The sequence below is a fragment of the Macaca fascicularis genome, chromosome 8 (genome assembly GCF_037993035.2).
Source record: "Macaca fascicularis isolate 582-1 chromosome 8, T2T-MFA8v1.1".
In the NCBI taxonomy this organism is placed as follows: domain Eukaryota; kingdom Metazoa; phylum Chordata; class Mammalia; order Primates; family Cercopithecidae; genus Macaca; species Macaca fascicularis.
In genome coordinates this window covers 142,357,735-142,380,883 of record NC_088382.1, presented here as the reverse complement: position 1 = coordinate 142,380,883, position 23,149 = coordinate 142,357,735, and the positions used below count along the sequence as shown (strand labels likewise).

The 23,149-nt window shown below is 39.6% G+C and overlaps 1 protein-coding gene across 22 annotated transcripts in view; it reads left to right on the top strand.

Moving 5' to 3' along the window:
- TMEM71 (transmembrane protein 71) overlaps positions 1-23,149 on the top strand; it is a 52,630-nt gene that overhangs the window by 899 nt on the left and 28,582 nt on the right. For 10 of the 22 annotated variants that reach the window (XM_065519648.2, XM_065519645.2, XM_065519643.2 and 7 more), the window contains exons 2-5: positions 768-843; positions 2,415-2,475; positions 7,982-8,194; positions 12,747-12,919. In XM_065519648.2, coding sequence (XP_065375720.1) covers positions 804-843; positions 2,415-2,475; positions 7,982-8,194; positions 12,747-12,919 — 487 coding nt within the window. In that variant the 5' untranslated portion in view covers positions 768-803. Of the gene's footprint in view, positions 1-233; positions 385-767; positions 844-1,633; positions 1,727-2,414; positions 2,476-7,981; positions 8,195-12,746; positions 12,920-23,149 lie in introns of all 22 variants that reach the window. The other 12 variants (XM_065519644.2, XM_073999474.1, XM_073999473.1 and 9 more) reach the window with 3 other exon arrangements.

The following is a 23,149-nucleotide window of genomic DNA, read 5'->3' as shown; positions in this document are numbered from 1 at the left end:
TAGTCCTACCTTATAAAGTGATCAGGATAGTGATACTATATACAAAGTTTCATAGTCAACAGAAGTTGGTTCTATTTGATGAACAGTAAATGATCAAAGTTTGCATAATTTGCATTCTTTGATATGTTTTTAATTTGTAATTGAGAAATTAAATTATGTCTTCGTGGGAACTGAGTTCTAAAATCTTCCCAGTGGTATGCTATCTTTAGTGCAATGTTACTTATGCTCTTTAGGAATGTCCAGGCTGATAAAAGCTATTAAAAAACACTCTCTGTGACTACCTGTCAATGGTTCAAGTTGTTGGGCAAAAGACAGACACCAATCTCCAAGCACCGTTTGAAACTTGATAATGAAGATTATTTGTGTCAGATGATTAAAATACAAGTAAGTTTGTTTTAGGGGCTAAATTACTGTTAGATCAGTCATTTTATTAAGATTTCTTAATCAAATACCTCACTTTCATTATTGTCCTTGGATTACTAATCAACCTTTTTAAGTCTAGATTTTCCAAATAAAGTATGGTTCTTATTTACAGAAAAAGGTTATTGAGATGCACTGAGCGAGGCAATGGAAAATGTTCAAAGTCATAGAGGCAGACATAACTTTAGAGAAGTTGTGTCTTCAATCTGGTCTCCTACCTTCAATTCTGTATCTCTGTATTATTTCAGTAAACAAATCTGACTAGTGCAATTAGTAGATGCCATCTGTTTTGGCATAATTTTTCTATTTTTAATATATAGTCCACCTTTTTTTAACGTCTTTTGCAGAGAATCTGTGAAGTTTGAGCAAGCGGCCTTCCCAAGATGTACCGAATATCTCAACTGATGTCAACACCAGTAGCAAGTAAATGTAGAAGAACTGTGATACGCAATTATCTTTTGAACGATTAGACTCCTTTTAGCAATTTCCTTGCTTTGATTTTGCTGATACTCAGACCATTAACCATCTGTCAGTAGCTTGTGCTTCTTAAATGCCAGTGTTCACTTTGGCAATGATTTTGACTTCATTTTTTTCCTTGAAAGAAATGTGGTATTTTTCCTTCTAGTAGAAAAAATAAAAAACACCGTTTTTTTTTAGATGCCTGTGCATAAATGTGAAAGGAGATTGTTTATCAGCTACTATTAAGATGCAAAACTGTTTGTGTGTAAAAAATGCTGAATGATTTTGATAGCTACTTGCAGAAAATAAGGGCGCTGTTAAAACGGTAGTGGTTTCAAGTTTCTTCCTTCCTCTTGTTATTTTCTCCCAAAACCCCACTTCTAACTCTCCCTCATACACCCACAGTTTTCTCCTTACAAATCAACCAGCCCAATCTGAAAGTCTAAATTCCTTTCTTTGTCCTAGATACTAATTGTCCGTAATGGAATCAAATTTCACTAAGCTTGTCTGTTAGGACCATTGACACCATCTCTGCACACGATAAAATTCTGCTTTAGAGTTTAGAATATTAATCAACTCCAACTTTCCCCAAGTAAAGTCTGTTGCCATGCCTTTGGTTAAACTGGAATGAACGAATGGATGATGTTTCTATAATTAAGAATACTCACAGTCTTTATACATTGGAAATTTTTATATAAAACAAAACCAAACCTTATTTCTTCCCCACTAATGTCTTTTGCTCATTATTTTACAGTAGAAGTGTCTTAATATGCACTAAAGAGAGAGAGTCTACAACAATGATTGAATTCCTCAGTTTACTGAGTAGCTACAATAACCAACACATTGGGTAACTGATTTGGGTTTTCTCCCGTTCACACAAGACGTTTTTTTCCCATCCTTTCATGAGCTCAGTTTGATGCTAATGATTTATTATTGCCTCATCCTGCACTAAGGAACGTTTTTTTTTTGTTTGTTTTTGTTTTTTTTTTTTTTTTTTTTTTTGAGACGGAGTCTCGCTCTGTCGCCCAGGCTGGAGTGCAGTGGCCGGATCTCAGCTCACTGCAAGCTCCGCCTCCCGGGTTTACGTCATTCTCCTGCCTCAGCCTCCAGAGTAGCTGGGACTACAGGCGCCCGCCGCCTCGCCCGGCTAATTTTTTGTGTGTTTTTGTAGAGACGGAGTTTCACCGTGTTAGCCAGAATGGTCTAGATCTCCTGATCTCGTGATCTGACCTCCTCGGCCTCCCAAAGTGCTGGGATTACAGGCGTGAGCCACTGCACCTGGAACTTCTAGAGAGTTATGTGGGAGCGGGAACAGAAGATAGAAGCCTCTAGTTTATGTCTTCCTTCGAGTAGAGCCCTGGTGATAAGGGTGTCTGTACTAGTTGGAATCTTCCAGCTGAAGCTGGAACGTCAGCTCTTCCCATCTTCTTACATGCCTCCACTGTTTGCAATTATACATATTGATACATGTATCAACATATGTAACTGTTGATCAGGTATGATACATTCTACTTCTCTCTCATTTGTTTATGCAGGTTCTTCCAGGTTGGAAAGAGAATGTGCTGGAGAACTGTCTCCCACGTGCATTTTCCCAAGGTATGTTATGGAGCTTCTTTTAAGAAATAATAATTCTGGCCAGGCGTGGTGGCTCACGCCTGTAATTCCAGCACTTTGAGAGGCCTAGGCGGAAAGATCACGAGGTCAGGAGATCGAGACCATCCTGGCTAACACAGTAAAACCCCGTCCCTACTAAAAATACAAATAAAATAAAGTAAAATTAAATTAAATTAAATAAAAATCAGCACAGCATGGTGGCGGGCGCCTGTAGTCCCAGCTACTTGGAAGGCTGAGATGGGAGAGTGAGGTGAACCCAGGAGGCAGAGCTTGCAGTGAGCCGAGATCGTGCCACTGCACTCCAGCCTGGGCGACAGAGCAAGACTTGTCTAAAAAAAAAAAAAAATCATTCTTCTCTGGGCATGGTGGCTCAGCCTGTAATCCCAGTACTTTGGGAGGCCGAGGTGGGTGGATCACTTGAGGTCAGGAGTTTGAGACCAGCCTGGATAAAACATGGTGAAACCTTGTCTCCACTAAAAATACAAAAATTAGCCGGGCGTGGTGGTGGTGTGCCTGTAATCCCAGCTACTCCGGAGGCTGGGGTGGGAGAATCGCTTGAACCTGGGAGGCAGAGGTTGCAGTGAGCCAAGACTGCACCACTGCACTCCAGCCTGGGTGACAGCGAGACTCCATCTCAAAATAATAATAATAATTATTATTATTATTATTCCTGTATGTCTTACTTTGTTGTATTATTGGTTTGAAATTATTATTTTAGCTATCATCTAGTTTTGAAAGGCTATTTATTTTCAGTGCCATGTACATACTAAATGAAAACTTGCCTAATAGAATAATGAATATATATATTATAATCACATATCATATATATTAGTGTCAATATATAGGCAGTTGTGAATTGTTTCTCTGGTGAGTGGTGAAACTATTGAATACTGATGAATGGTTACTTTTTCTCAAACTGATGTCTTTTTAAATATGCTTTCCTATCTTGTTTTATAAAAGCAACACGATTCTATACCGATGGCCGAATTTTATGCTCTACCAAAACATGTACAGTCTACCATTTTGTTGAAGTACTACAAGGGAGTCTTTTTTCTTTCTTTTTTCAATGACTCACTGAGTATCTCTTATTCCTTATGCAGACACCAGCTGACATTTCCCCTAGCATGGTGAAATGTGCCTAGAGCATAAAGAGATCATACATTCATTTTAGGACCGGCTCCTTCTTGTAAATTGTAGGCCTCCTGATGCTACCAAATGAATCAATATGAACAGAGGCACATGTGGAAAGGATCCATGGTTTAGAGTCAGATAGACTAGGGTTCATATCATAGCTCTGCCACTTACTAGCTATGTAAAATATCCAAGTAATTTGCTGCTTTTGCAAATCATTTTTTCCTGCTATATGATGAAGATAATAATGATACTTAGCTTTTAGAGGTTTGTGAAGAGTAGATAAAGGGCAAAAAGTAGGGGGCCAGGTCATGCTCAATGTTCAATAACTCACATTAATTTGAAACAGTATTTTATTACTAGACTGAGTGTATGTATTCATTGTATATAAGCTTTTAAATGTAAAAATATCAGAAATTCAGTAGAGCATGAGGCAGATGTGTAGAAGGATGAGAGACATTTTGTAATCTATCAGTGTGTAATTATCCAACATTTTTTAATGGTCCTAATGATACTTGTCCTTTCACCAACCAGTCTTTGTCCTATCCTAGGAGGTACGATTTAGGCTCTTCTAAGGCCTAGTCAGTAACCTCACAAGAAAAGAAAAGGCTTTGTCTTTAGGCAGTTAGGCACATTGCTGGGCTTTGCTGTGGAATTGGACTGTAGAAACCAATTGGAAAGGACCTGCTAAAAACGAATCAGCTACTAAGTTTATTAGAGCAGAATGAAGCAAGAGTCAAGATCTAGAGATAATGTTGTTATCTGCTCTAAAGGTTTGATATTGTTCAGAAGGGTCCTTTTTTTAAACTATAATCCAGGTGTTGGAAGAGTGTCTTCATTTTGTTTACAATCAAGAGAGGATAGATAAAGGTGGGGCGTTATAAAGGAAAGATGCCAGGGGATTAGGGAGGCTGCAGTTGATAACTGTCAAATGTTGAAACCTTGGAAATTGGAGTGCAGATAGAAATACAGGTCCAGAACTCTGAAACCTCCTAAGTGTCCAGCACCATACAGTTGCCCTATTAATTTTCACAGAGGCAAAAGGCTGTAGAAGAAAGAGCACTAGAGTCAGAGAAAAAAGATCTAGATTTTTAGCTTGCCTCTCCCACTTGTAAGCCCTGAGTTATTGAACAATGAACTTAACCTACTGGAGCCTCCATTTTCATATTTATTAATAGGGATAACAAGAACCAAAATGTTCTGTTAAAGTGCATGTCTGGAAATAGTCCCTTTTGATGTTTCCAAAGTCTCAGATTTCTACCCATACTATTCAATATTTTTATCAATGATTTGGATTGAGAACATATAGATTCCAGGGATAACATATTTGTATGACATCATTTAATATATTAAAAGTCTTGTGTAATATAATGAGAATCCCTGAAAATTCTTTTTTTTTTTTTTTTTTTTTTTTGAGACAGAGTCTCGCTCTGTCGCCCAGGCTGGAGTGCAGTGGCCGGATCTCAGCTCACTGCAAGCTCCGCCTCCCGGGTTTACGCCATTCTCCTGCCTCAGCCTCCCGAGTAGCTGGGACTACAGGCGCCCACCACCTCGCCCGGCTAGTTTTTTTTGTATTCTTTAGTAGAGACGGGGTTTCACCGTGTTAGCCAGGATGGTCTCGATCTCCTGACCTCGTGATTCGCCCGTCTCGGCCTCCCAAAGTTCTGGGATTACAGGCTTGAGCCACCGCGCCCAGCCGAATCCCTCAAAATCCTAACAGCACAAAATGAATAGTCATTCAAACAGTAGGCAACATATTTAGCTTACCACCATTAGGCAATGGAAAGCATAGACATTAACAACCTCCATTAAATTATGACATTAAATATTTACAGAAATCTATGAGGTTTATTTTGGGCAATCTTTACTGCACAGATTCACATTTGTTAAAAAAAAAAAAATACTAAGCCTTGGAGAGAATAATTAGCAGGAGGTAGAGCCAGGATTGAAACCAAGGGTATGAACCTAGCTCTATCTGCAAAGTCTTAATTACATATTGACTTTGTAATATAAAATTGATCCAAAAGTCTAAGAGAGGAAAGGTAATTCTAAATATACAGGAAAAAGACTAGAAATTGATAGTTTATTTAGATGAGATCAGGCGCGTTCAGGGTGGTATGGCCGTAGACTTGATAGTCTATTTAATAGTGTGATAATGTGTTGGTAACTGGAGGAGAAAAAAAGAATCAAGCTGATGTGACTTAAGCTTCACTGCTAAAGACATGGATTCTATAATGAGGGAAGTGATAGTCCCTATATCTCTTGGGCAGACACACTTAAAGGGCTAGGTTCTACGGTTGGCATGATATTTAAGAGGAACTCTAAAAAGTGGAGAATACTCAGAGAAAAGCCATCAAACTATGATAGCTAAGGGATCAAAACTACATCATGTCGTATAAAGATGAGTTAAATGAACTGGAGGACTTTTAATGTGGAGAAGCGAGGACCCAGGGAGGACATGGAAACTCTCTTTAAATAGCTGAATAGATCTCAAATGGAAGATAGAAGGAATGGAAAACGAAGGGAAAGAAAAGAAGGGAGGAAGTGAACATTTATTAAGCCCATACTAGGTGCTAAGCACAGACCATTTATTTTATTATGTGATTATTAAGATAACCCGGTAATAAAGATTTTTTTCTTGTTTTACATATAAGGAAACAGTCTAAGAGGCTAAGTGACTGGATTAAGGTTACTCACCTAAGCAATGACAGAGTTGGAATTACAGGCTTAGAGGGGGATTGACTTCAAATCCCCTGTCTTGTCCACTATGCTACAGCCCATATTTGTTCAGTGAAGGGTTGTGGTGGTGCTTAGTAAGTGTGGGGTCCTTCTTACTGAAGGTGTGCATGCAGAGAGGGACAATGTTTGTCAGAAATACAGCAGATGGGAAATTTGGTGGGGCTGCAGACATGACCGTCAAAACTCCTTCTGATTCTTAGAATCTGTGATTTTCTGGAAGCATATGGTCCCAATTTATGCAATTAAGTGGAATACATAATATGTAAAAATTATTGAAAGCATCAAGGTAAGAGCACAGGAGAGCTATTGTACTATCAGTGCTGTTAATTGATTGACACAAAACCACCCCAAGAACTCAGATACATTCAGACAGTATATATTTTCATAGGTTTTACCAGATTTCCATAATCTGTCAGGTGATTTCATTCAGTAAATGGCATTGAGTTTATTTACATACTGAACATTTTTTAGGCTCACAATATCTGCCCTCCAGTAATGTCTAAAATAATTACTGAGGCGGACATACGTACACAAAAATCACAGTGAGATTAATTGGGGTTTAGGACAAAGAAAAATAATTTTTATGGGAGAAGAGAGGGGGAAAAAACTAAGCAGTTTTGAAGAAATAACACATTACATACTCTTTTATCCAATATGGCTCTATTACTATTGTCACCAGGCTTCTACCAAACCTCACCTCAAGAAATTTTACATTTATGAAACATTTTCATAATAATTTAGTTGCCTGTCAATTATAGGGCCATGTGATTCCTTCCTTCCTTCCTTCCCTTATTCGTTTCTTCCTTTCTTCCCTTCTTTCTCTCCCTCTTTCTTTCTCTCTCTTTTCCTCCTTCCTTTAGATACAGGGTCTTTGGTATGGTGCTTAGGCTGGAGTGCAGTGGCTATTCTCAGGCATGAATAGCACACTGCAGCTTCAAACTTCCTGGGCTAAAGGGATCCTCCTGCCTTAGCCTTCTTAGTAGCTGGGACTATAGGCACACACCACCAATCCCATCTCAATGTGATTGTTTTTTTAAAACTAAGACACATATAGGTTTACTCAAGGAATTATGAGGCTTCCCTGGATACCAAATCAGGGAAGGTAACCGTGTGCCCATTTTGTGCAGCCAACCTGGAGGGAAATTTGCACAGGCCAAAAATGATCTTTTTGACTGCATGTTCACCCTGTACCTCATATGTTTCCGGTGGCTACATAGTTATAATGTCTCTATTACAGTGACAAGATTAAAGATCTGGCAACTGGAGGGCTATTCAAAATAAGGGAGTAGAGGGGATTTTGAGCTTCCGACATCCCATCCAAAAAAATATAATAGACTAACATCAAACGTAGGTTCATCGTATGGTGAGGAAAGTGATTAGCCATCGTTTTCACCAAGGTTTAAAACGGAAAGAAGCACTAAAGGTTCTGTAGTTTAATGCTGTCATAGGTGAGGAGATGAAGCCCAGAAGGTTAAGAGTCACATTCCTAATGGTTGCAGAAGTAATTGACAGTCATGAATGCAAAGATCTTATTTTCCTTCACAGTGATGAGACGTGGTTGATGTGGGACTGGATGTACTGAATAGATATTTCAAGGGCTTTCCCTTTTCCTTCTTAGTTTTACCTCTGATTCCCTGGATGGTGACCATTCTTTTGAATGCAGCTCCGTAGATCCCCTGACAGGCTCCCACTATATCTGTCGCCGAAGTCCCAGACTCCTCACCAATGGCTACTATATTTGGAACGAAGACAGCTTCCTGTGCGACAAAGATGGCAACATAACTCTGAACCCATCCCAGACCAGTGTTATGTACAAAGAGAACTTAGTTAGGTAAGTAGAGCATATTACAGAAAGAAATCTGAAGTCCAATCCATCCATTAATTGTTCACTCATTCATTTATTCACCCAACTATCTTTTATAAGGAGCCCATTATTGTTCCAGACTGTGGAAATACAAAGGGTAAGAGGGAATGGGCATAGCCAACATGAAAACAAATGAGAGCGATGAAGTAATATGGGTGCCAGGATAGAAACCTGTCAGGGTGCAGTGAAGGGATAAAAGAAAGGAGATACATTTTACTTAGGGAATAGGTAAAAATAAACTCACTAGAGGTGGTGATGGCTGATTTAAGTCTTGAAAAATGTAGGATGTTAGTTAAAATAAAAATAGGAAAGAGGACTTCTGGAAAGATGGCACAGGTGTGGGGTTCTGAGAGACCCTGGTAAAACTTGGAGAATAGTAAATAGTTGGGTAGGAATAAACTTAGGGTGGGAAGGGGTGTTTTGTAAGAAAGAAGACTGAGCGCAGGAGCAGGGGCTGGATGAAAGGGGTTAAATTTCAGGCTAAGGAGTTTGAGCAGTACTCTATAGATAAAGAGGGGTCATTGATAAATTATCAGATGTATTCTTAGAAAGATAATAGTGACTGCTATGGAAAGGATGGGTGGTTGGATGTGTGTGAATATGTCAGTAGAGACTGAGTACAATGGGAAAAATGAAGGCAAGGTATCCATGGATTAAAAGCAAATTGTGGTAGCAATGATGAAAGAATAAGGGTGGGGAGATAGATAAAAAGAATGGTAAAGGGGTGGAATCTTGGTCATCCAAAGATGTGGGAGGCCCAACAAAGGAAGAACACTTGCATGAATCTTAGGACTCTGGTTCTGTCAAGTAGATGTATGGTAGGACCATTTATCAAGATCAGAAAGAAAGGACGGGCATGTTTGAGGAAAGAAGAGGGATGAGTTCACTTTGGATCGGTACATTTGGATAATCGCATTCATTTTCTTTTGCTTCAAAACCACCCATATGCTGACTGAATCAGTCAGCTATTGACACAATAAGGCTGTGTAACAAATAACTATCGAATCTTAATGATATAAAACAATGAGTCCACACATGTGGAAGTTAGTTGGAGTAGGTTGGTTTAGTCTGAACAAGGTTGAGGTTGGCTTCAGTTGGAATCAGTGTGCATCATATAGGTCATTCCCTTGAGACCATTTGACTACAGAAAAATGTTCTTTCCATTGTAATTACATAAATGCGAGAGGACATACCCCAACAGCAGGTACATTTCAAGCCTCTGTGTGCATCAATCTGCTACCATCTCACTGGTCAATTCAACTTATATGGGCAAGTTGTAATAAGGGTCAGGGAAATACACTCTATCTTTGTTGATAAGGGAAGGAGGAATTTCCTATAGGCATCTCAAACCCAGTATGTCCAAAATAGATTAGGTCACCTTTCTTTCAAAATGTTTCTCACATGATTTCTATTTCAATGAAAAGAAGCACCATTTATCCTCTGCTGTGAGTCTCTCTAGACTTGACATTTTTATTCATACATCCCTTTTAGTCAGTTGGCCAGAATAAGATGGTGTCGGTAGTAACCTATAGATCTAAATAGGTAATGTTTCAAATGAAAGCAGATTTTATTTCTTCTTCTTTTTATGTCTTTTTTTTTTTTTTTTTTTTTTTGAGATGGAGTCTTGCTCTCTTGTCAGGCTGGAGTACAGTGGCGTGATCTCGGCTCACTGCAACCTCCGACTCCCTGGTTCAAGCGATTCTTCTGCCTCAGCCTCCCAAGTAGCTGGGATTACAGGCACCCACCACTATGCCCAGCTAATTTTTGTATTTTTGGTAGAGACAGGGTTTCACCATGTTGGCCAGGATGTTCTCGATCTCCTGACCTTATGATCTGCCCGCCTCCAACTCCCAAAGTGCTGGGATTACAGGTGTAAGCCATTGCACTGGGCCCAGATTTTATTTCTTGTTCATGTAATTGTCCAGCATGAGTGTTCTAGCCTAACTGGTGAGCCACCTTGAAGCAGAGACTCAGAGACCCAGATTTCTTTCATCATATGCATCTGCTAACCGTGCAAGCCTTATAGAGGCTGTGGCATGGTGGAATTGCCTGGAACCAACTGTTAAAAGTGTAGAAAGAATGTGAGTTGAAGGAACACCTGCTTTCCCCAAGACTCCAGCCCATAAATGGCACAGATCACTTCTGCTCACATTCCATTGGGGAGACTTTAGACTCATGACCACACCTAATGGCAAAGGAGCAGAAAGATGTGGTTCAGTTGTGTGTCCAGGTAAGGTGTATTTGGTAAGAAGTTTATTGTTTCCACGACAAATGTGAAGACCAAATGAATCTACTTCCTAAAATTATTTTGAATTTTTCCTCTTGTCTTTGTTCCCATAGCTATTTTCTTCATTCAGGCCACCATAACCTCCTGTTTAGATTTCTGCAATGATTACCTTAGCATTCTGATGCCTCCTGCATTAGCCACCTTCCAGTACATTCTCCAGGTCAGGCTACTGCAAGGTGGTTTCCTTACATTGGTTAGGCACCCTCCTTCAGGAAAGTTTTACTCCATTTTCTTTCTTCTCATTTTGCCTTACATAACTGCCAATGTTTGTTATTTAAAAAATAAAATAAATGTATTGATTGCTTTCTGTGTGCTAGGGACTATCCCAACTGGTTTGCATATATACTACCATTTGATTCCCAACTCCTGCTCTGGAATCTTATGACATAGATTTTATTACTGCCATTCCCATTTCACAAAGGTGAAACATAAGTTCAGAGAGGTTAAGTAATTTTCCCAAGCTCACAGGGCTGTTAGGTGGAAATAGGATTCCAGCTCAGATGGTCTGACTTTCAAGAATCAGTTTTGCAACATCACTTTTAACTCTAGCCCACGTTATATAGATATCCTTGATGTTAAAGATGTTTCACCCGTACTTTTTGTTCTCAAATTTGATGAGTGCCCATCCCATAATAGGTACTCAATAAAGAGCTGTTTAGTGAATTAATGAATATAAGAATAAATGAATAAAAATTTCTAATTGCTGTTTATTCCATTTTAAATGATCTCATCATAGAACCTACAAGAATCTTTCAAATTTGGTTCATTTTCACAAGAATGTGTTCCATTGTCATGAACTCTACCATTTTTCTCAACTTGCCATTCCTGGAACCAATGACAGAGAGAGTTCAAATAAAGTAGATTTTCTCAACAGTAGCACTATTCACATTTTGCACCAGATAATTATTTGTTGTGGGCAACTGCCCTGTGCACTGTAGGATGTTTAATGACATCTCTAGCCTCTTCTCACCGTCTGCCAGGAGCACTCCTTCCCTGGTGTAACATTAACAAAATGTCTCCAAAACCTACCAGATGTTCCCTGCAGCCAAAAATCAACGTGGTGGAGAACCATCAGGATAAAGAATGCACAAGGCTTGTTGTAATTCATCCTAACCACCAAGGGAAAGCACAATTCAAAATGCATCTTCAGGTAGCAGCTGTAGCTAAAGAGCAGAATTTTGTGATGGGAAAACTGTTCCATGCCCTCCTTGCATGTGATGGGAAAGCTGTCTCACTCGACCTTGCATTACCTAGCTTTGGTTCAGGCCCTCACTATTTTTCACCAGTATAGTGAGCACCCTGTGCTCAGCACAGGGCTTGACACATCACAGGAAGATACGCAACAGTGACTCCCCTGTGCACTTCGATCAGCCCCTCTGCCCTCAATCTTGCACCTCTGAGCCACCCTCTGTTACCGACAATTTTGGAAATGCAAACCGAATTATGTCATCACTACTGTCTTCCCTGTAGCCATGCTTTAGAGGTCTCCCTTTGTTCCAACACTAAATTCCAACTCCCTTGTATCATATGAGAAGTCCATCATTACCTGCCTTCCTTTTACCTGTCCAGCTTCATTTCTTGGCATGACCTAATCACACCTACTGGTTCCTCGATGAACAGGTCAGATCATCTCATGCAGCTTACAACTCACTTCTCCCAGAAAAACTCCCTTGATTATCAATTAGCACTGCCACTCCTGGTGCCCTCAGAGCAGCCTCTAGGTAATCCTTTCAGAGCACATATCTCCTATATAGCATAGTGATCAAAAGCAAAGACCATGGAGGCAGATTCTCTGGGTTTGCATCCCAACTATGTCACCTACTAGCTGCATGACCTCAACCAAGTGACTTAACCTATCTGTGCCTAAGTTTCCTGATCAGAAAAATGGGATAATAATAGTATCTGTTTCACAGAGTTGTGCTGAAGATAATGTGAGCTAATCTATGTAAAGCACTAAGAAAGATGCCTGGCACAGAATAAACTATAGGAAAGCATTACCTATATGTGCATTATTTTTTTTCTTTCTCCCATAATTCATTGTGAACTTTTCACACACAAAGTTTTGTCTTTTATCTCAGTTCTCTAGACATTGAGCCAAGGACCTGGCACACAGTAGAATTTGAGAAACTTCTGTAGAATTAATGCAGTGAGCAGACTTGGGTTGTGGAAATTACAGTTTTGAACTAAAGGTAACTATTATTAATTGTTCACCATGCTTTCATTTCTCTCTAGGATATTTAGAAAGAAAAAGAGAATCCGTCATCCCTTTTCTTCTCTCTTCAACCTCAGTACCTCCAAATCTTGGCTGCGTGGAAGTATCTTTTGTGACGTCGACTCTTCTCCAAGTGAGGACAACTGGTTGGAGGGGATCAAGAGGTTGGACACAGACCATTGCAATGGAAATGGTGAGTTTTGAGTCTTCTTTTCCATAATAAAATTTTATCTCCAAGTGGGCTGTGGTAACCCTGTGGTCCTCGACCAATGTCAGTTCCAGAGATGACAGTCATTTTGATGGAGAGATGGGCCATATTTTTAAAATTCTCTCTATATTACATGTGTGATCAAAACACATATGTGACTATGTCATGCAAAATAGCCTAATGTAAATGTGTAAATTATTAAGTTGATAATGCTGGGAAAATATTTGCACATTTCCACCGTATCTTTTCTGTAAGGAATATGGGTGGAGAAAGGATACTGGAGAGTCAGATTTAGAAGACCTATATTGGAAAAAAATGTACTGGAGTCAGGGTTCAAGTCCCAGTATGAGTACACTTGGATAGTACTTAACTTTGTTGAGTTTAAATTTCTTCATTTTTAAAACCATATATATGGTTTATATATATATATGTGTGTATACATATAACTTGAAATATAATACATATTAGATATATATACATATTGTGTAATAACAATATTCATACAAGTAAGTATGTGTATATACATGTATATAAACACAGTGATGGGAACTCAAAGCATCTATTTTAAAATTTACTTTTCTTTTTCAACTTTTATTTTAGAATCAGAAGGTACGTGTGCAGGTTTGTTACCTGGGTATATTATCTGATGCTGAGGTTTGGGTTATGAATGATCCCATCACCCAGTTACTAAGCATAGTACCCAATAGTTAGTTGTTCAACCCTTGCCCCCTTCTCTCTCTCCCCCATCTAGTAGCCCCGGTGTCTACTGTTGCCATCTTTATATTCATGAATATCCGATGTTTAGCTCCCATTTATACGTGAGAACGTGGGGCATTTGGTTTTCTCTTCCTGTGTTAATTTGCTTAAGATAATGGCTTCTAGCTTCAGCCATGTTGCTGCAAAGGACATGATTTCATTATTTTTAATGGCTGTGTAGTATTACATGGTGTATATGTACCATTTTCTTCATTCAATTCCATGTTGATGGGAACCTAGGTTGATTCTTTGTCTTTGTTATTGTGAATAGTGCTGCCATGAAAATGTGAGTGTGTGTGTCATTTTGGTATAATGATTTGTTTCCTCTTGGATATATACCAAGTAATGGGATTGCTAGTGAAATGATGGTTCTAAAGTCTTTGAGGAATTTCCAAACTGCTTTCCACAGTGGTTGAACTAATTTACATTCCCACCAACAGTGTGTAAACATTCCCTTCTCTCTGAAGCATCACCAACATCTGCTGTTTTTTGATTTTTAAATAATAGCCATTCTGACTGGTGTGAGATAGTGTCTCATTATGCTTTTTATTTGCATTTCTATGATGATTAGTGATGATGAACATTATTTCACATGTTTGTTGCTGCATGTATGTCTTCTTTTGAGAAGTATCTGCTCATATCTTTTGCCCATTTTAAATGGGGTTATTCGGTTTTCGCTTATTCGATTGTTTAAATTCCGAATAGGTTCTAGATATTAGACCCCTGTTAGATTCATAGTTTGTGAATATTTCTACCATTCTGTAGGTTGTCTGTTTACTCTTGTTGATAGTTTCTTTTGTTGTGCAGAAGCTCTTTAGTTTAATTAAGTTCTGTTTGTCAATTTTTGTTTTTGTTGAAATTGCTTTTGAGGACTTAGTTATAAATTATTTTCCAAGGCTGATGTCCAGAATGGTGTTGCCTAGGTTTTCTTCTAGGATTCTGCTACTTTAAGGGAGGTCTTACATTTAAATCTTTAATCCTTCTTGAGTGTTTATATATATTGAGAAAGGTAGAGGTTGTTTTATTCTTCTGCATATAGCTATCCCAGCACCATTTATTTAATATAAAGTCCTTTCCCCATTGCTTATTTTTTGTCAACTTTGTCAAAGATTAGGTGGCTCTATGAGTGAAGCTTTATTTCTAGGTTCTCTATTCCATTCCACTGGTTTATGTATTTGTTTTTGTATCAGTACCATGCTGTTTTGGTTACTATTGCCTTACAGTATAGTTTGAAGTTGGGTAATATGATGCCTCTGGCATTGTTCTTTTTGCTTAGAATTGCTTTGGCTATTCAAACTCTTTTTTGGTACCAAGTTAAATTTAAATTGAAAAATAATATTGATAGTTTGATAGGAATAGGGATAGTTTGATAGGAGTAGTTTGAATTTGTAGATTGCTTTAGGCAATATGGCCATTTTTGTGGTATTGATTCTTCCAATCCATGAGCATGAAATATTTTTCCATTTATTTGTGTCACTTGTAATTTTTTTTTTTTTTTTTTTTTTTTTTTTGAGACAGAGTCTTGCTCTGTCACCCAGGCTGGAGTGCAGTGGTGCAATCTCAGCTCTCTGCCTCCTGGGTTCACGCTATTCTTCTGCCTCAGCCTCCCAAGTAGCTGGGACTACAGGTGCCCGCCACCATGCCTGGCTAATTTTTCTGTATTTGTAGTAGAGATGGGTTTTCACCGTGTTAGCCAGGATGGTCTCGATCTCCTGACCTCATGATCTGCCCGCCTCGGCCTCCCAACATGCTGGGATTACAGGGGTGAGCCACCACGCCTGGCCCTGTCACTTATAATTTCTTTAAGCAGTTCTTTGTGGTTCTTCTTGTAGAGATCTTTTATGTCCTTGGTTAGAGGTATTCCCAGGTATATTATTTTTTGTGGCGATTGTAAATGAGATTGCATTCTTGATTTGACTCTCAGCTTGAATGTTGTCAGTGTACACAATGTTATTAGGATACAGAATTGACTAGTGATTTCTGTACATTGATTCTCAAAGCATATTTTAAAGATGAAATGAGACAATGACTATCAGCCATAGTTCAATGTCTGGTGCTCAGTAAGTTGTAGTTATAATTATTTTTATTACTAGAATGGAAACAACAGATATTTATTGGGCACTTACCATTTTCCAGGTACTACAGTAGGTCAGGGGATACAAAGATGAAATAAACAATGTAACCCCTGTCTTCTTGGGCCTTCTGGTTTACTGGAACAGGGGCTGGGGTTCAGCTCTTTGTTAAATAATTGCAGAAACATAACATAATGATTGTGGTAGGTGCCATGAAAAAAAGTTGTATGACACAATGGGGAATTTGACTCATTTGGAAACTTAAGAAAAGTTTCCCTGTGGAACTGGCAATGGAGATGAGTGCTAGACAATGAGGGGGATTTTGCTGGGCAAAGGGGAAAGGCAAGAACATTCTGTGCTGAGGAGATGAAAACGTCTGGAGTGTGAGTTGCCTAGTGAGTAGACATGCTTGGTGAGAGAATATAGCATGCATGGTTTGAAACACAATGAGTTTAAGTTTCTTTGGGACATCCAAGAGACAATATCAAGATGGTGTTGATATTTGTAATCTGGAGCTCAGAGGAGGAATCTGAGTTAAAGTTATACATCTGGAAGTCATATCAGTATAGGTAGTCATTGAGGAATGACGAGATGGATTAGGAAGAGGGTATACAGTTTTCAAAAGAGAGAGCCTAAAGTGGAATGTTGTGAACTCAAACATTGAATAAGTGAATAGGACAGGATTAACCTGCAAAAGAGATTAGGAAGGAAGCGTTCACAGAGGTGAGTGGAAAACCAAGAGAGTGCTGTGTAATGAAATTTCTAGGATAATAGTGGTATAAAAGGTGGGAGTACTTAGCAATGGCAAATCATGCTAGAAAGGTAAATAGGATGAGGACTGAGTGTTCAACAGATTCATTGGCCTGGGGGTGACTGTTAGTGGAGTGAAGATAGCAGAAGAGAACCACGAGTACAAAGAAGAGAGAGTGAGAGGTAAGGAAATAAAGGAATGGCCTATAGAAGACTCTGATGTCTGCCGGGAAGGGAAAGGGAGAGGTGAAGGTGGACGAAGGCAAATGAGAAGATTGAGTGAGTCCCTGCTGCCTCTTCTTTCTCTTTCTCCTTCTCCTATCAACAATGGGGGAAATTTGAGCATGTGTCACGATATGGTTTGGCTGTGTCCCCACCCAAATCTCATCTTGAATTCCCACATGTTGTGGGAGGGACCTGGTGGGAGGTAATTGAATCATGGGGGCAGGTCTTTCCCATGCTGTTTTCGTGATAGTGAATAAGTCTCATGAGACCTGATGATTCTATAAGGGGAAGTTTCCCCACACGAGCTCTCTCTTTCCCTGCTGCCATCCATGTAGGACGTGATTTGATCCTCCTTGCCTTCTGCCATGACTGTGAGGCTTTCCTAGTCAGGTGGAACTGTAAGTCCATTAAACCCCTTTCTTTTGTAAATTGCCCAGTCTTGGGTATGTCTTTATCACCAGCCTGAAAATGGACTAATAGATGTCACTTCATCAATAAATGGGCCTGAAATAAAAGTGAGTTTGCAGGTCCACTTTGATATATCATATACTCATTTAACAGTCATTCTTTCATTTATTCATTCACTCATCAAACTCACTGAGTATGTGCTATGTGCCAGCTATTGTACTAAACACAACACTCTTCCAAGCTAAGTAAGACATTACTTTGAGAAATTCCTGGTTTAAAACAGGTAAATAAATACATTTGCAAATAGTTTGAGTATAATGCCTGAAACAGCATAAGAGATTTAAGAGTAGTATGTGGAGACAATGTCAGAGGTTTATCCAGGGGAGGCAGTGTTAGCTGTACCTAGAGGTGGCTGGGAGGGCTTGAGAGGGAGACAACATTTTAGTGGGTTTTGTTTTTTTTTTAAACATAGTCTCGCTCTGTCACCAGGCTGGAATGCAGTGGCATGATCTAGGCTCACTGCAACCTCTGACTCCCTGGTTCAAACAATTCTCCTACCTCAGCCTCCCGTTTAGCCGGGATTATAGGCAAATGCCACCACACCCAGCTAATTTTTGTATTTTTAGTAGAGACGGGGTTTCACCATGTGGGCCAGGATGGTCTCAATCTCCTGACCTCGTGATCCACCTGCCTCAGCCTCCCAAAGTGCTTGGATTACAGGTGTGAGCCACCGCACCTGGCTCTGAGTGGGTCTTGAAGGAGGAGTGGGATGGCTAGGCAGAGATGAACTGGGGAGATACTCCCAGCTTCCCCATTCCTCCAAACTGCTGCGAGGCTCACCTTCCCAAGGTATTAAATGTGGCCTTGTCATTCCTTAACACAGCATACAAGGTCTTTTTGAATATTTCCTACTTCTCCAACCCAAACTGGCTGCATAATTTTCAGGCCCAGTGCAGAATAAAATACAGGGCTCCCTGTTCAAAAATGCTTAAGAATTTCAAGTGTTAACCAAGAAAAACTGTTAAACCAAGAAAAAGACCCTTGTGAGCAAGAAGCCCTGTGCAGTGGCAGTTGCCAAAGGTCCGTGTGGCTGGTCTTGTCTTCAACTCCATCGTTTTCCTTTCCTTTCCCATACATGCAATTGACACAGATCACACTGATCTTTCAGTTTCCTGAATGGATCCTACTCTTCCACACATCTGTGGCTTTTCTTATGTCACTCACTCTGCTGTAATTCATTTATGCATTCATTCGGAAGATTTTATTGAGGGCCAACGATGTGTCAGGCATTATTCTACACAATGGACATAGTGGTGAATAAAATGGACAAAATGGCTTGCTCTTGTGGAAATTGCATTTCTGTAGGGGGAGACAGACAATAAATAAATTATGTAGCATGTTAATAATTGGTGAGTGGTATGGGAAACAAGAAAGGGGGAAGTGACGGAGATTGCAAATGCAAATAAAATGGTTAGAGAAGGCCTCATTGAGAAAGACTTTTGAGCATTGGCTTAAAAGCAAAAGCAAAACAGCTCTGTAGATATCTGGGGGAGGAACAATCCAGGCATGTGAAATGCTGGTGTACAGGTTCTAGTTTCGGAGCCTGCACTGGGCTAAGTGAGTGAGGGGGGATAGTAGGGAAAAAACTGAAAGATGTGTCAGGAATGCAAGTGAGAAGGGACAAGGAGAGCTGTGGGGTCATTTCAAAGCCTTTGCTTTCATACTCTGAGTGGACGGCAAACCACTGGAGGATTCTGAGCTGAGGAATAACTTGTTTCGATTTACATGTTGAAAGGATTATTCCAGCTGCTGGGTTCAGATTAGATGTCAGGTATTCGGAACAGAAGCAAGAAACCCGTTAAGAAGTGATGAGAAGCAGGATTCCAGATTCATTTTACAGGTAGAGGCCACAAGATTTGCCTACATGGCTGTGAGAGGAAAAGAGAAGTCAAGGGTGCTTACTACGTGCTGAGCACTTCACATTTTGTCTTTTAAAAATATATTAGCTTGTTTACATACATTATCTTGTTTAAATATCCCCCAAACTCATAGGAAGTAAGTCATATTATCTTATTTATTATAATTATGATAAAACTGAAGTTTAGGGTTAAAGAATTCACCCAAGTTAATTTAGCTTATAAACAGCAGAGTTGGGGCCGGGCACAGTGGCTCACGCCTGTAATCCCAGCACTTTGGGAGGCCAAGGCGGGTGGATCACGAGGTCAGCAGATCGAGACGATCCTGGCTAACATGGTGAAACCCCGTCTCTACTAAAAATACAAAAAATTAGCTGGGCGTGGTGGCGGGCACCTGTAATCCCAGCTCCTTGGGAAGCTGAGGCAGGAGAATGGTGTGAACCCCGGAGGCGGAGCTTGCAGTGAGCAGAGATCGTGCCACTGCACTCCAGGCTGGGTGACAGAGCGAGACTATCTCAAAAAATAAATAAATAAATAAATAACCAGCAGAGTTGGAATTCAACCTAGGTCTATCTGATTTAAAAGTGCAGACTCTGCTCTGCTGCCAGGAAGGGCTTTGTTCTCCTTTTCGAGGAGAAATCCATTATGTCCCTCTAGCAGGCCCAAAGAGCAAGCTACAGGAGTCATATAATGCAATAATGTATTAATATAAATGTGTAGCAATTATATGGCTATGATTTTTCTTAATCTGCTTCCTAGATAGAAAACACACATAGCATTTTTTAAAATTTTCAATAACTTCGATTTACAAAATGTTACAAAAAATAGTACGGAGAGGGTCAGTATATACTTCATCCAGCTTTGCCCACTCATAACTACTTATACAACTATAGCACATTATCAAAACCAGGAAATGGACATTGGCACAATACTATGATGATTCTACCAATTTTTACATATATTCCTATGTGTGTGTGTGCGCATGTAATACTAGATTAGTTTTAAAAATACAATAAGTACTTGTTAAATGAAGAAACAATTCTTAATATGATCAAAGGATTACTTAAATTGAGTGATTCTCGCTTTCCACAATAGCAAGAATGTATAAGCAGGACGAGGAGAGGAGAAAGAGCAGGGATGTGGGGGGTGAGGCCAGAAAGATTAACCATAGATATTTGAAGAACCTTTTGTGCCATTGAGGATTTGGGGTTTTATCTAATCAATCAAGAATATTTTTTGATGGCTCTTAAGCAGGGTGATGATGCAATCAGATTTGGAATTTTCAAGTTATCTTTGCAATAGCACAATTGAAGATTGGATGGGAGCTCTGAGGCAATTAAAATCAACCAGTATCCTAAGGAAGTGGCAGGAAATAGGGAGGAAGGAAGAGACTTAAAGAATATTTTCCAAGGTAGAATTGACAGGTTGGTGATAGATAGAATATAGTGGTGAGAAAGTGGGGGAATCAAAGAAAACTGATGTATTTAATTTGGGAGACTGCGTCAAAAATTCTGCAAGTCACCAAGGGCTGGAAGATAGTGTGGTAGAGTCATAAGGAAAATGAGCTTTTGAACTGGATGAACCTGAATTCAAATCCTAGAACCATCTTTTCCCACCTGATTGTTCTTGGACAAGTTATTAACTAACCTCTCTGATCCTCCACTTCTTAGATATAAAATAAGAAAAATAGTAGCAAATAGAATGGGGAGAATGAAATGCAATAATTCATGAAGTGTCACATCTCTAATATCGCTTATGAATATGAGGGGCTGGTATTCTGCTTAATACACATTAGCTCTAAAAAGGCAGAAAAGAACAGATGGGGATCATCAAAACAGACAATAAATTTTATCTCTTATGGGTTGAATTTGAGATACCTTATGGGAAATACATAACCAGTAGAGGTTTGGAAACATAAGGGGATTCAGGAGTAAGGAAGGATCTAGAGACATTGATTCATAAGCCAATCTGAGAGCCAATACAGTTTTTTGGAATAAAGAGGTCTACTTACGGAAAACAAGTGAATGAGAAGAAAGGAGAGTTAAGAAAGGAATTCAGGTGGTTGAACAGAAGCCCCAGTAATAATGATCCCTAATTGTGTGAGTACTAGAGGCGAGCACAGTTCCAACAAAGTCACATGTCATGTCATCACTTATCTGCAAAGCCTCTGAATGAGTTATTATTCTTTATCCCCATTTTCCAGGGGAAGAAGCTAAGGCAGCTTAGGTACTATGTGAGGCCATGCAGGTAGGAAGTCGCATAGCCAGGATTTGAAGAGAAAAGTCTGAGTGTGTGCTCTTAATCACTGGACTACACTGGGAAAAAGCTCATTGGGGAAAGTTTCTCAGGCAAAGAAGCAGAAGAGTGTGGTGTTATGAAAGAAAAGAATATGAAGAACTGGCTAATGATGCACAGCTTGATAAGGAGGCCAACTTAAGAATTCTGTAGTCCCTGGTAGATGTGTTATGTCTGGAATCTTCACTCAGAAGGCAAAGGAGAAGTCATCACTCTGACTCTTTCTGACAGAGTAGCACAAATATCTTAGTAGAGAGCTCTCGTTACTTTTTAATTGAGATATAATCTACATTCCTTAAAACCTACCAATTTAATGTATACAATTCAGTGATTTTTTTAGTATAGTTACAGGGAGGTCATGCAATCACGACTGCTTTCCTGTTCCAGAACATTCCATCAGCCCCAAGGAGAAACCTTATACTCAATAGCAGTCACTCCTCCTTCCCCACCAGCCCCTGACAACCAGTATTCATCTACTTTCAGCATCCTTGGATTTACCTATTTTGGACTCTCATTATTTTGTTTCATTTTGATAAAATGTTTAATTAAGGTGGTATTGATGAAGTGGGCAATGTGATGTTTCAATATAGTTATACATTGTGAAATGGCAAAATCAAGTTAATTAACATATCCATCACCTCATATACTTACCATTTGTTATTGTTGTTGTTGTGAGAACATTTAAGAGCTGCTCTCTTAGAAATTTTTTTGTTTTTGAGACCTAGTCTCACTCTGTTGCCCAGGCTGGAGTGCAGTGGTCTGGCCTTGGCTTGCTGCAACCTCCACCTCCCGGGTTCAAGCAATTCTCCTGCCTCAGCCTCCCGAGTAGCTGGAACTAGAGGCATGAGCCACCACACCTGGCTAATTTTTTGTATTTTTAGATGAGATGAGGTTTCACCATGTTGGCCAGGCTGGTCTCAAACTCCTGAGCTCAAGTAATCTGCCCGCCTCAGCTTCCCAAGGTACTGGGATTACAGGCGTGAACCACCATGCCTGGCCCTTTCCTGGCAATTTTCAAGAACACAATACATTATTATTAACTCTAGTCACCATGCTATAGGATAGATTTCCAGAACATTTTTCATCCTGTGCGACTGGAACTTTGTACCCTTTGACCAACATCTCCCCATCCACTACCCCACCTGCTCATGACTTTCTGAGGCTGCCTCTTCCTCTCAGTAGTTACTGCTGCTCCAGGAATGGCTTACTCAGGCTCTCCTCTAGTGTGCCTTTTCGAGTATCCATCCATTGGTTCTCCCCTGTTTTTTTCTGGAGCAACAAGGCAAGTGTCTTCTCAGTTCTAAAGCAATGTTTTCTAAAGTGTAGGGTAGAGTAGGAAATGCTGCTAGCCCATAGCAACAGTGAATGTTGAATCAGACAGTAAGAGAGAAGCTGTGGCTCCTTTTCCAATTCCCTTACAATCCTTCTGATGAAACCAAGAAGACCAAGGCTCAGTTTAGAACCTTGGTAGCTGTCAGATTCTCTAACGTTTGCTAGACTGTCTTTGGTTTTAACAAAGTTCTTCTTAACCAAGAACAGGCTCAGAGCTTTCTGCTACACCAATATTTCACACACATTAAATAAGGTTACATTTTCCATTGTACTTATTTTTACCTTTACTTTCTGTTTAGGGCATTTATGTGACTGATATAAAGTTTGCATTAAAGTAAAAATGTAAAACGAGACAATTTTAAGAAAATATTAAATGGCTAAGAGCAAGCAGGTTCTGGGATTTGGCAAAAATCAGGAAAATGATGCCTGGATGACTAAAGTCTGAGAATCACTGTTCTAAA